The sequence below is a fragment of the Gavia stellata genome, chromosome 29, assembly GCF_030936135.1.
Source record: "Gavia stellata isolate bGavSte3 chromosome 29, bGavSte3.hap2, whole genome shotgun sequence".
In the NCBI taxonomy this organism is placed as follows: Eukaryota; Metazoa; Chordata; class Aves; order Gaviiformes; family Gaviidae; genus Gavia; species Gavia stellata.
In genome coordinates, this window is record NC_082622.1 from 3759367 (window position 1) to 3771749 (window position 12383).

At 45.8% G+C, this 12383-nt stretch overlaps 2 protein-coding genes across 3 annotated transcripts in view; both read left to right on the forward strand.

The window, feature by feature from the left end:
• The first annotated feature begins 311 nt into the window (after window positions 1-311).
• NCMAP (non-compact myelin associated protein) lies at window positions 312-5739 on the forward strand. The gene is given in 5 exon segments (XM_009810353.2): window positions 312-324; window positions 4657-4776; window positions 4779-4883; window positions 5011-5095; window positions 5598-5739. Coding segments are annotated over 5 exon segments (465 nt in total).
• A 4401-nt stretch (window positions 5740-10140) lies between these two features.
• SRRM1 (serine and arginine repetitive matrix 1) overlaps window positions 10141-12383 on the forward strand; it is a 19570-nt gene continuing 17327 nt past the window's right edge. For both annotated transcript variants that reach the window (XM_059830626.1, XM_059830627.1), the window contains exon 1: window positions 10141-10165. In XM_059830626.1, coding sequence (XP_059686609.1) covers window positions 10145-10165 — 21 coding nt within the window. In that variant the 5' untranslated portion in view covers window positions 10141-10144. The remainder of the gene's footprint in view (window positions 10166-12383) is intronic.

Below are 12383 nucleotides of genomic sequence, written 5' to 3' on the forward strand. Positions count from 1 at the left end.
CTGAACTGGAGAGCTCATGCCAGAACCTGAGACAAATGCTTATATAAAGGTGCTGGTCTGACATCAGGACACGCACTAATACACAGGCTCCATACAGAGCGGGGTTGTTTGCCTGAGGCCACGTTATGCCTTAACTCCTGCTACCCAGTTTGAACTTGGGTGTTTTTTTCCTCCTTTCTCCCCCTTTAGAGCCTCACAAGGTAAATTCAGGCTCATTCAGGTCTCACTGAAGCACACTGGGTTTTTATTACTTTCTGAATTTACAGTTTGCCTCAAACCCCCGGCGACGTTCCCGGTTCGCACGGCTCACGATGCTGCTGGAAGGTGAGCGCGGGAGCACATGGCTGTGCTGCCACGAGGCTGCTTGGATCAAAGATGATGGTTTGCCAGGTTACGGGGAGCTGAAGCTGAGTTTGTGACTCTTACGTAGAAGCCTGTTTCCTTTCCACGCTGTGCGGTGGATGCTCAATTGGTTCCCCCGCCGCTGGGAAACAGCGGAGAACAATGAAAGGCGCAGGTTCAAATAACTTGGTGTTTGCTGAGATTAGACAAGGTAAACCTCGTTGCAAAGACGGGGAAGGTCGGACTGCTCGGGTGGAGGCAGGAGCGGAGCTGAAGCACCCGTCTGCGTCCTCTGGGGATGGCTCGCAAGCCAGGTCCTTGCTCCCGAGCCCCGTTACTTTCAGGAAGGGAGAAGAACTCCGGACTGACTTAGAAGGATTATCTTCTCCCTTGGATGGGAGTGAGTTTGCGGCTTAGGTTGGTGTGCGAGCAGAGCTGAGCCGTAATGGTTCGAGCTGAGCCTCGAATAGACGTGCCTTAGCACAAAGCCGCCTCGGAGCGGTGGGAGGGTGGATGTGGATGGTAGCTGACTCCTCAGCCTCTTCTTTTGCAGGATAAAGGATGGTGATGGGTCTGTGGCATAGAATTCTTGTAGGAGAGAATGAGTCTGAGATTTGATCGACTGTCAGGACACCTACTGCTCATGTGGTAGGAAGTCCTTCCCCCCTTGTTTAGTAGGATCCGATTGTCTCTTGGGCTTCTTGGATGACATCTTGGCATTTGTTTATTGGAATTAATGCTTTATACCTCTGATAACTTGCCTCTCTTCACGCAGCTCCAGCACCCTGGTAGTGCTCATGTAAGTTCTGCTCTCAGTGGTGTTTTGACCACATACGATGGTTCTCACGTGGCACTGCTCACTTATATCTGGAAGAGGACCTGAGGGAAGAGACTAGCCCAAATTCCAGTTTATTTCTAAATATTCTAGAGAATATTCCCTTTCCTAGCAGCTGTCATGGCCAGTATACTGAGAAGGAAAGCCAGAAATAAAGCAAAGCAGTGCTGCAATTTGCTGTCCCATTCTTTAATGGGTTTTTTGTCATTTAAGACCCTGCCCTGCTGACATTTTTGGGAAGGGAATTAAGTCCCAGAGCAGCAGAGCTGGCAGCCAGTGCTCTTCCGTAGACCTGGATAAGTAAGGGGGGAAAAATCACCTGGTTTTCATCCTGTGTTTGGCCACAATGTAAGATGAAAAGACTGTTTGTGCAGCAGTGCAGTTGAAAGGATGGATTAATTCTCTAATTGAGCTTGTGGGTCAAAACTAGTATATGTTACTGCTGGAGAAACAATAGCTGACTTCGCGTCTAGTTTAAAGCCCGCAACACAGCTTGACGCGAAGACCACCTTTTTCTGGGTGGCAAAGCCCTGAATTTGTGTGTCTTCCTAACCAGCACCTGCCTTCCCTGGCAGGGAGCTGGCTCTCGAAGTCCAGCTCTCCTGGAAAAAACTCAAACAAACGCCTCTGTTCCCCGTCACCCCTCTCCTGTAATTGCCAGGTGCTGCAGGAGCCGCTTGACAGATGAGTTCTGATCCCCATCTCGTCGTAAATGAGCCCGGCCATTCAGCCTGCGATTCGCCGGGGCAGGGGGAGGCAGGAAGGCTGTATAAATGGGGGCATTGCTACCACTTGCCAAAACAACCTATACGCTGAATCTGCAAAGGTGTTTTAAATGGAAATGTGCCCAAAGCTTGACTTTATGGAAACATTTCCAGCTCCGTAATACGGGGGTGCAAAAATAACCAGCAGCGTGTGCCGCCACCCCCAATCTTGAGAACGACGAGTGAATTAGTGGCTCTCGAAACCCCAGGCAGGTGTGTATGCACAGGGGGAAGTGCATGCTATGTGTCATAAAGAAAGAATGTCCTGTGATTGCTGTATCAAAGTCCATTTCTTCTCCCCTGCTATATAGCTTTTACTGAGCACTCTTGATTTTTCCGAATGTTTTTCTAAACGCAGTAGGATTGAGCCTGCAATACTCCGAAACTGGTAGGTTCCCGTGGATTTCGCTGGACTTTGCTGGGTCCTCGAGTCTCGCAGCACAGGCTTGGCCAGGCGTCACCCCGCTGATTCACAGGGGAGGAACGGAGCTGAGGCTTGCTGTAGGTAAAGCGGCAGAACTAAGGACGGGTACCTCCCGCCCTGGCCTGAGACACAGACCTTGGACCTCTTTCCTGGCTACGCAATGCAGAAAAAAAAAAAAAGATTTGATGCATTTTTCAAATTGCATCTTAGATTGTTACACCCTGGTGGATAAAGTCATCCTTTCTGTAAACAGGCGGTTTCACTGACAACAAAAATTCTTTGGTTATAGGTGACTCATGCACAAATAGCTCACCATGACCAAGGTGGTTTGAACCAGAGGGAGGTTAGTACGTATGTATATTACATGGCTTAATATCGACATATTCAGCATTCTTTAGCTGGGATTTTTATTTTAGTAGCCAGAGGAGGAGAAAAATGCTTCTGTAAATCTGGAATTTGCACTCTCCTAGTCAGGAGCGACAAGGTAAAGGTCGGAGGTGGCCTTTTCTGAATTACGTCCATAGTCAAAATGCTCGCTCAGCGTTCCCCAGCCTGCAGTGTGATGGAGAGTCTCTTCAGCCTCTGCTTGCCAATGGTACAACGTTCATCAACGCGGTTTCACATGGATGGATGGGGAAACAGATGGGGACAGCGCTGTTACCTGAGCTTCGGTGCCTCTCGCGGGTTCCTCCAAGGCGTGTGTAAATCCTTTCGCTGTGCTATACAATAAGGCTGAGGAAACTCCAAACGCAAAATATTTCTTTCAGCATGGAAAGATCTACAACTACGGTTGATGATCATGTTGCTGAATTAACTTGGCCTTGGCTAAACAAAGGAGTCATTCAGTCAGAGAATGACCCAGTTACACACTCGAGACAGAGTTATTCTTGTCTTTCTAAAGAAAAAAAACCCAACCTTCTTAACTTAAGAGGATCGAAGTATTTGATGAATCGACCTTGCAGTTCTGAACCTTCATACCCAGGCAGACATTGACCGTTTCCCATCCTGCCAGTTACTGATCTCTCCCGTTCCTCATATATCCATTAGTGGAGCCTCCCAAGTACACATCGTGTGTTGACCCAGCTACTGGCCTCCCCGCCCCGAAACAACACCCTGCCTGTCAAGAGCAATCAGAGCTGTGTCCTCCTTGCCTCCCAAATCTGTACCCTGCCACTACATGCGTTTTATTTGATGGATGCTACTTTGCAGAACCCTTTAGGAAAGCTTCAACACAAGGGAAGGGAGGCTGCCTTTCACATTTGCAGTTCTCTTTATTACCGACTGATTTCTATCCACTCAGTAATTTTCTGACTATTCTATATCTTGTCCTCTGTAAAATCAAAGCTACTAAGAACATGCCACACATCCACAATATCCCAATGGAGTATAACGGAGAGCATGGCGGAGTCCTGGCTGGTTGTACTGGGCAGCATCTGAAACGGGAAATTCAATTCCAGTATCAGGTGTTGAAGAATAATTTAATTTTCGATGGATAGTTTGAGGGTATTAGCTCTCTGAAGCTGGGAGCCGAAATGGTTTCAGAGGTCTGCTTGAAGTGGTATTCACACCCTTCTCAGACTGAAGGAGTCTTTTAGTGGCTAAGGTTACTAGTCACAGTTAGAAACCATTTGGAAAACGCTTATAAATTCAGTAAACATACAGGCTGCTCTTTCTAGATCTACAATTTTACCCCACCAAAATGCAGGAGCAGGCATATTTTCAGCCATCCACTTGCAGGTTTGTCCTCTTCCAGTAACAGACCTGAGATGATACTGGTATGAGCAAGGTGCCGGTCTGAACTCACGTCAACTTTCTGTCACAGTCACATTGCAAGATTTTTTTTCTGTCATGGGATAGCCATTGTTTGTCATGTAACTTTTGGAGCTTCAAGTTAGGGGGTTAAATGGTTTTTCCTTGTCTATGTTAGATGAATGAAGCTACTTTAAATTCTATTCTATAAAGGAGTTTTTAAAGTTTTTTGTGCTGACTTTTTTTCCTGCCTTAAAGACCTATTACTGAACACTGGGTACAGAAGTCTTCACACTTATTTACTCAGTGATCTGAATCTCGTAACCCGAGATGATAATCTAAAATCCTAAAATGTTAAAAATACATATATTTATCCAAAACTTGTATAACAGCAATAATGTATAGGTAATGATGCATTATGGTGTTTCTATCGTATTTTATCCTATAGTACTGAGCAGCGTGTACTGTAAGGCAAATTGCTCAAGACTAGATTGTAGCAAAATTCCCATTGACTTCAGCAGGGCCAGATTTTCACCACTAAGAAAATACTAAGAACCCCAGTTCAGTGAGCCTGCACTTAGTAGGCTCTGAGTTTTTAATGGGTAGTTGCCTAATTATCACTGTCAAATTTTGGATAATATTTTATGAACTCAGTCTTCTTTTTTCTTCTGTAGCCAAATCAAGATGACGACAGCCGCACCACTGATCAACAATACTCAGTTCTCAGTAAACGTGACCACAAAGTCTCAAGAACAAAGTCTCTATCAAAGTAAGAAAAGTGGTGGGGTGGTGGCTTTTTACTTTTTTTTAAGTGGACCTTGAACTTAGCAAACTTCAAACCGTACAATGACAACTTTGTAAATAAGGCTTTTTTTCCCTTTCTGCTTCCCTGCTAGGTTCTGGAGCAATAGTTGCTGCCATCGTAGTAGGAGTGATTATTATTTTTACAGTGGTTCTGCTCATATTGAAAACATATAACAGGTATGTGGCCAAGGTCTGTACTTCACTAAGGCGAGACAAGATGAACCAAAGTCGCTATAAGGTGTCCTCTCATCTAACAGACCATTTCAGTATTTGGTGCTGAAAATTTCCAGGAGAATCTAAACTATAATGCGCTTGATTGAAGTGTCCTGAATCTCACCATCAGCGTTCTGTGATTGAATTGCTAGGAAGCAGAAAAAGGATCTTGATGGAGGATGCTTGATGGAAGCTGTTTTTAGGGATTTGTGTTGACACAGGAAAGGTCTGCTGCGTGCGTCAAGGCTGCCAGAAAAGAGCTTGATTTCTCACTTTTCAGGGCATTGGGTTAGACTTAAATGCTCTAGAAGCATTGACTTGCCATTTAGTATCTTTGGGATCAAATCCTGGCTTGTATTGATTTTTCAGTAGCTGTTCGATGTAACCCGCTTCCGTGGGAACCTTCCCATGGGAGAGACCACAACATGTGCCAGCCCTGGTGACAATTTCATTTTTACCTTTACAGACACATGAGAGTGAAGCGGGAGCTGGAACCCAAACCCAGCAAAACAGCAATGCCACCTGCTTTAGGGCAGAACAGCAACAGCCTGTCTCAGCATCCTACAGTGACTTTCATACCGGTGGATATCCACATGCAGAACAGGTAACTGGGAACGCCCGGCCTCCCTGCGAGGGAAGAGAGATGGAATTCTTATTTACGTGGACCTGGGACTCCTCTGGAAAGCAACGCTGCATTTGGAATAGCAGGGAGCTGTTATTTTGTCTATAGATTGTAATTAATCCTGCTTTCCCTCTTTGGGGGGAAAAATAAAAAGGTCTGGATACTTTTTGTATGACTAAAATCAACTGGTGGAGGCATACAAATCATCAGAAATGCAGTGAGCCTTCTTACAGAGCTCTGGGTACGGAGAGACTGAAAAAACCAAGCCCATCCGTTGGAAGAAAAGATGCAGACTCGCATCTTGTGGAGCTTTTACTTCCTCAGAGAGTTTGAGCTTTTTCTGTTCGGCAATGACTGATGATAAACTGGAAGAAAAATTCGGACGTGCAGGCTACAACTCAGGTTGAACCCGGGTTTGTTATGCTTTGTGTGAAACAGGTTTGTAGTCTATTTTATACATGATGGATAGTACAGGAGGTTTCAAAATTGTATTTGTCTTTACTCACCTTTTGCGTTTCTAATGCCACATATGTATGGTTTGAGAGAAAAGAGAAAAAGTTACTTTTTGTTTTTAAGTATTTTTAAAATAATTCTATAAACTTGGTAACCTATCCATTTCCAAATGAACTCAACATCTACGGTTTTCACTTTCATGGCAAGACTTGCTTTAGGGTAATTACTGGAGTTGTGTTAGAATGTTTTGTCTTACACAAAACGTGAGAAGTTCTTTAATTAAAAAAGTAAGCATGGAAAGGCTGTATAAAGCAAGCGAGGCTTTATGCAGCTACTTTTGTACAACTCACATCCTGAAATGCTTTGTTCTTTAATGCAGACTAGGCTTGAACTATTTTAAGACATTTTTTATTCTAGAAAGTAACCGAAAGTGATGTTGTTTTGCAAGTGTGATGATGGTGGGTGTAGAGTAATGCAACAAAGAAATTCCCAGGGATATTCACAGCCCACTGAGTGCGAACACACAGCAGCACTGTCAGAGATTCAGTGGCAGATTGTCTCAAGTGTGCGTATCAAAGCAGCCCTGAAACACTGGCTGACGGGACAGATAGGAAGGATTAGGAAGAAGGTGAGGAGTTAAACCTTGTTTTAAATAGCAGTACGTGAGGCTCTGAGAAACAGCTCCATTCTTTGACATACGCATCTTAAATTTTACGGAACCACTCATTTGAATGGCTGGATGGAGTGTGAAGCGAATACAGCCTGTCTGTAGACCTTAGTAAAACTGTTCGTAGGATATTTTAACTCCTTTTTGGGAGCTGTACAGAAAGAAGTTACTGTTGTCTAACTGAATTGATCACAGAGAGCCTCCAGCTTTAAAGCTTTTTGTCCTGCAGCAGTTCACTTGCTGTTCTTCCCAGTACTGTCACATGTCACCAATAGTTATATCCATAAATCACGCGGTGCCAAAACAAAGCTGACCAATTCTCAGAGTAAAGGGATGAGGGACTGGAGTGATAAGTTGATATATTTTTTCCAATGTGAATGCATCTCTTGAACAGGTCATTTTTACTGACTGGTATTTTTGTGCAGAAACTAAATTCAATTACTTTGCAATTTTTTTTGTATGAAACTGGAGCACAGTTTGAATTCCAAACTAAATATTAAGACAGCTGTTTGTGAAGTTTCTAAATCTTGTTGTAAATATTTTACTTGTCCTAGTTTTCTAACTTATTTTTTGTGGCAGGAATGATTGATACAATCATTCAGAAGGGACTGCAGGTGCCAATTTAATTTTTTTTCTAAAAATGTAAAGGAGTTGGCCTCCTGTTCCTATCTCTGGACAGCTAAGGATGGTTTCTGAGCGTGTTCCATTGTATCAAAATCAAGACCTTTGGAAAAGATAAGCCTCATCTTACTATAATTTTTTAACGTTACCAGCCAGACCTACTTCTAGCAAATTTTGTTTACTTTACAGATAATTTCAAAACAATGAAGTTCATTTGCTTCATTGAAGCAGAATAAGCAATACTTCTATAAACAATTCTAGATTAGTAGAAGTACTATTATTGGCAGGAGAATTACTGCCTTGACCACACTAGCATTGCTCAATCTGAAAAATTCAAAGCGTGCTGTTTCACCAGTGAAGTTTGCCTTATATTGGCACAGCCAGGCAGGCCCCCACAATCCATTCTGACTCCTGTCAGCAAAATCCAGAGCTTATGCTGACCAAGCAAAATCACCTTGTTAAGAAACAAAAATCACTCTATTTCCACTGTGTAATTTGCTCTGGATTTAAGTTTTCCAGGAACAATCCCACGCTGTCCTTGTCCTGTAACAGTAGCTGCTTTGACCTGCCCTGTCTAGGCACCCAGCTTCCACTTTCAAACCCCTAATTTTTGGAAAAAGCTCCCCTTTAGCTGTCTTTGCGTCCAGACTTACCATCAGGTAAACCTGCTGGTTAAAAAAAAACCCCACAATTGAAAGTTGATATTGCAAATTGTTCTATTAAAGAAATCCCAGAGCATATAAACCTTTGGAGAGAATAGGCAATGTAAATGTAATGCATTAACTGAGTCACACAAACTCGGTAGAGATGATCCATGAAGCTCTGCAAATTAATAAAAAGTCAAACCCTTAGTGGCACAGTGCCTTTTTGCTCAGCAATGTGATACAAGCAACCTTTCCAGTTCCTCACTCTGTTCTTTGGTTGTTTCCCTCTTTACAAAACACCGGGGGGGGGCTGTATTCAGCAATGACAATGAGAACATTTGGTCTGCCGGTCATATAATGAAATATCGCTAATTTTTTTTTCTATGGGCATACTCAAATGGTTGGTCTGCAGTAGGTCTTGCAAGAATTAAGTGGTTTTTTTCTTGCTCCTAAAAGTCTTCTAGAATTTACGGCTTCAGCAGGTTGGATCCTTCAGTCTCACAGTTGGCACTTTACTGATGCGAGTACAGTAATAAAATGTTTCCATTTTCACTTTTAGGTGAGTCCCGTTTCCCAAAAGTTCTGCAAGGCAGCTTTCACCCCTTCTGGATCTGTCACCCACCCTACTTCAGCAGAGAGCACCTAGCTCCACCTAGTGTCCTCCTCCTCTCTGACAAGGCTGCAACTCGTATTTCTCAACAGACAAAACCATAAAGTAATTCCAAGTTCAGTTGCCAACTTTACCAAATTTCAGAAACCACCTGCAGCCCCAGCCCAGCCCTCCTTCCCCTTCCTCCACCGTGCCAGGACTGTTAAGTAGCTTGAGTTGAACGCTATCCCAGGTTTGGTTGTGCAAAATGCAGAGGTGTGATCAGTGAAGTCTAAGCAGATTAAACAATGGGTTTTTTGGGTCTTTTCCTGAGTCCCATAATCAATTTATTTTCCAAAAAGACATCTGTAAAACCACATCTCTCACGTGTGACACTTACTAACAACTGCTGATACAGCAGGAAGCAGCTGTTGTGCTTTAAGTATAATCTAACTTTATTTAAAGGAACCTAGTATTTCCTTTTAAAGGACACAGGAGTTTTAAATAAAACCCAGGGCTGTTACTTTTCATATATTTGTATTAACCCCAGTGAACTGTGACTTCACTCTCCCTTCCTCTCACATCTTTCAGCCACTAACGTGCCACACACGAGTTCTGCCCGCACAAGACACGCCAATTTGTCGTTAAGTGGGATGGAGGGCCAAACTGCTCGTGGCAATTTGCAGCAGGGTAACTAACCCCAGCCCACTGCGTTCACTGCCCGGGCAGAGCGGTGAACACGCACCGCCCTGGGGTGCTCCCGTCCTAGGCGAGCACTACAGGGCCAAGGAGGCGCGGGCTGAGGCCTGGGCCGGCATCGCGGTCACGGCCCCTCACAGCAGTGACCCCTCCAGGCCCCGCTGGTGCAGAGATCCCGCGGTCTTCTGCGGGGCGGCATCGGTCCACGGACCCCTGTTCCGCCGAGGAAGAACCCGAGCTGACGTGAGGAGACACTTCTCGAGGGAAGACAGCCGGGGAGGAGCCGCTGCGCCCTCACGGAGTGAGGCGGTCACGGCCGTTACACACACTCACAAGGCCGCGCATGCGCGTGGTCACCTGACCCGCGCCCCGCGCGCGCACCGAGCCGCTCCGCTGAACGTCAACATCTCGCGAGAGGAAGATCACACACCTCCCCACACGCCCCGCGCGCCGCGAAAGGACGTCTCGCAGCCGCCCCCTCACCCCGGCGGAACGCCGCGTTTTCTGATTGGCCGGCTTCCGCGCGCGCACCGACCCTCCGTGGCCGCGACCGCCAATCGGCAGGCGCCGGAGAGCCTTTGCGGAGTGCCCGGCTCCGCCCTGTTGCTCCCGCCTCCCGCCGCGCGCAGGCGCGACGAGCGTGCGAGGGGGCTTGCGGGCGCGCGGTGCACGCTGGGACGGCAGCGCGCTGCGACCAGGAGGAGGCGGAGGAGGCAAGATGGACGCGGGGTTCTTCCGCGTAAGTGCCGGCCTCAGGGGGGGCCGGGCGGGCGGGGAAGGCGGCTGGGCAGCCGCGGCGGGGGACGCGCGGCCGAGCCGGGCCGCTGCAGGCCCCGCCGCCGCGGGCGAAGCCGCTGGCGCCGCGCTCCCCGGAGGAGCGCCGCCGTGCCCCCCCGCCCCCGCCCTGCGCAGGCTCCTGTGAGGAGCCGCCGCGAAGAAAATGGCGGCGGGAAGGAGGCTGGTGCGGCTCGGCCCATCCGCGAGGCCGCGGCGCCGCGAGGCTGTGGGAGAGGGAAGGGAGCGGACGGGAGGGGATTCGTCGTCCCAGACCCGGGCTCGCCGGAGGGGGCGGCTGCTCTGTGCGCGGCGGGGGCACATGTGCCCGCAGCACGGGTTTCGTCGCCGCCCCCGAGGGCCGTGCTCGCCCGGCCACGGTGCGGCCTGGGACCGCCGGTTCCTGTGCTAGGCCTCGGGGCGGCCGGGCCTCTGACGCCGCCGGAGGAAGAGTGGTCTCGCCGCGTCGGGGCCTGCCCTGGGTGGGCTTCTGTCACGGCTGCCTCCCGAGCTGCAGCCTGACGGCCCTTAAATTCGAGGAAGTGTGGGAGAAAAGGCCGAGAGGCAGATGGGAAGTGAACCCGGTTTTGCAGTGAAATGCACTTTGGTGTCCACATAAAAAGCAAATAAAAAAAAGTGACCTTTTTCAGAGAGAAATTTTTAAACTGACATGAACGTTATTATTCAAAGCAAAATGCAGTTATGCTATTTTTTTCAGGTTGGTATTTTATGTTTTTTAATTATTCAATTTTTCTTTTATCTTTGTCCAGCGGTGCAGTGTTTTCTGCAGAGACTACTAAGTAATAACCTACCTAGAGTATATTTCTTTTCAGCCTTTTTTCCCATTAATTAGAATGAACCTTTTTTGGGGGGGGAGTTGTTGACAGTTTTGAAAACCAGTGTGTCTAAGAGTACTTAATTTTACATGCAGTTTAATTTTCCAAGATTCATTTACCTGTTCAGCCCAACTATTTTGTATTCCTGCAACTAGGATGCTTTTAAAACATGAGGACACATGTAACCCTTCACTTAATTCAATTTTGTGTTAATGTACTAGTCTGATACGAACAAGTACAAGTTAAATCTACACTTGTCCTCTTTAATGCAATTGTTAAAGTTTACAAATCAAGTAGTTGTAATTGGTAGCTGAATTACTGGGACTGAAAACACTGAATTAGAAATCTGGTATTCTTTTAAACTGGCCTGTGAAAGGTGACTGTTTCCAAAAACAAAAGCAACGTGGCACTGAAACAGGGCTGTAAACAGTGTCCTGGTGTAGTTTGAGTCTGGGTTCAGAAGAAACCAAAGTTCTTGTGGAAATTAAAAAAGTGCAGCAGAGCAGCAGTTTGGACTCACCTTGTGAAGAAAACTGCTATTAATAATTCTTTCAGTTCTTCGCATTTCTGTAAAATTGTTGGTGCAAACTATTTTGTCTTTGCCTTGAAATTCTTGTGATACTGTGCTCTGTCTTGATTGGTTACTCTTGCTGCTTGCCATGTGTTACAAACACGCTAAGAAAAATTTCATTCCTTTCCATTTTGCTTCTGGGTTGTGAAAGACAGAATTAAAAAAAAAGTGTAGAACATAAATTCTTGAGTGATCTGACAAAAATACTGCGTTTGTTGCTAATGTGTAAGCCACACAGTACACTGCAAATATTATAAGGGGTTTTAAACAAACTTAATCCTGGTAAGTGCCTGTGCCACAATCAGTCTTTAGGATTCCTGTGTTCCAGAATAGCAAACGGGAATGTTAATAGTTTCAACTCCCGGTCAATATCTGATGATTTCGTAGCATGTTATGTTGCTAATTCAAAGTGCTTTCTGATCGTATGAAGTGGTTAAGTTACCTTAGAATTTGAGCTTTTTCTTATTTATTATCTTTTGGTTCCTTAGCAGCTTGTATTATTGCTGGTACTCAATGCCTTCCGCGCATAGGAAATTGCATATGTTAAATTGCTGTATTTTCCATCAGTCAGGTTGGTTTCTTGAATAAACTTCACTTCATGTGTGAACTGTGGGTTTGTTTTTAATCATTAACAGGTCATCAGTATTTGGATGTGGTTCTACACATACTCTTGTTCATCTGTGGTTCTGTTTACTTCTGTGCAAGTAAATTTTCTAGAATGGGACTTTCAAGCCTTTCAATTCCAAATGAATTAACCTATAGTTTCTGTTCATGAA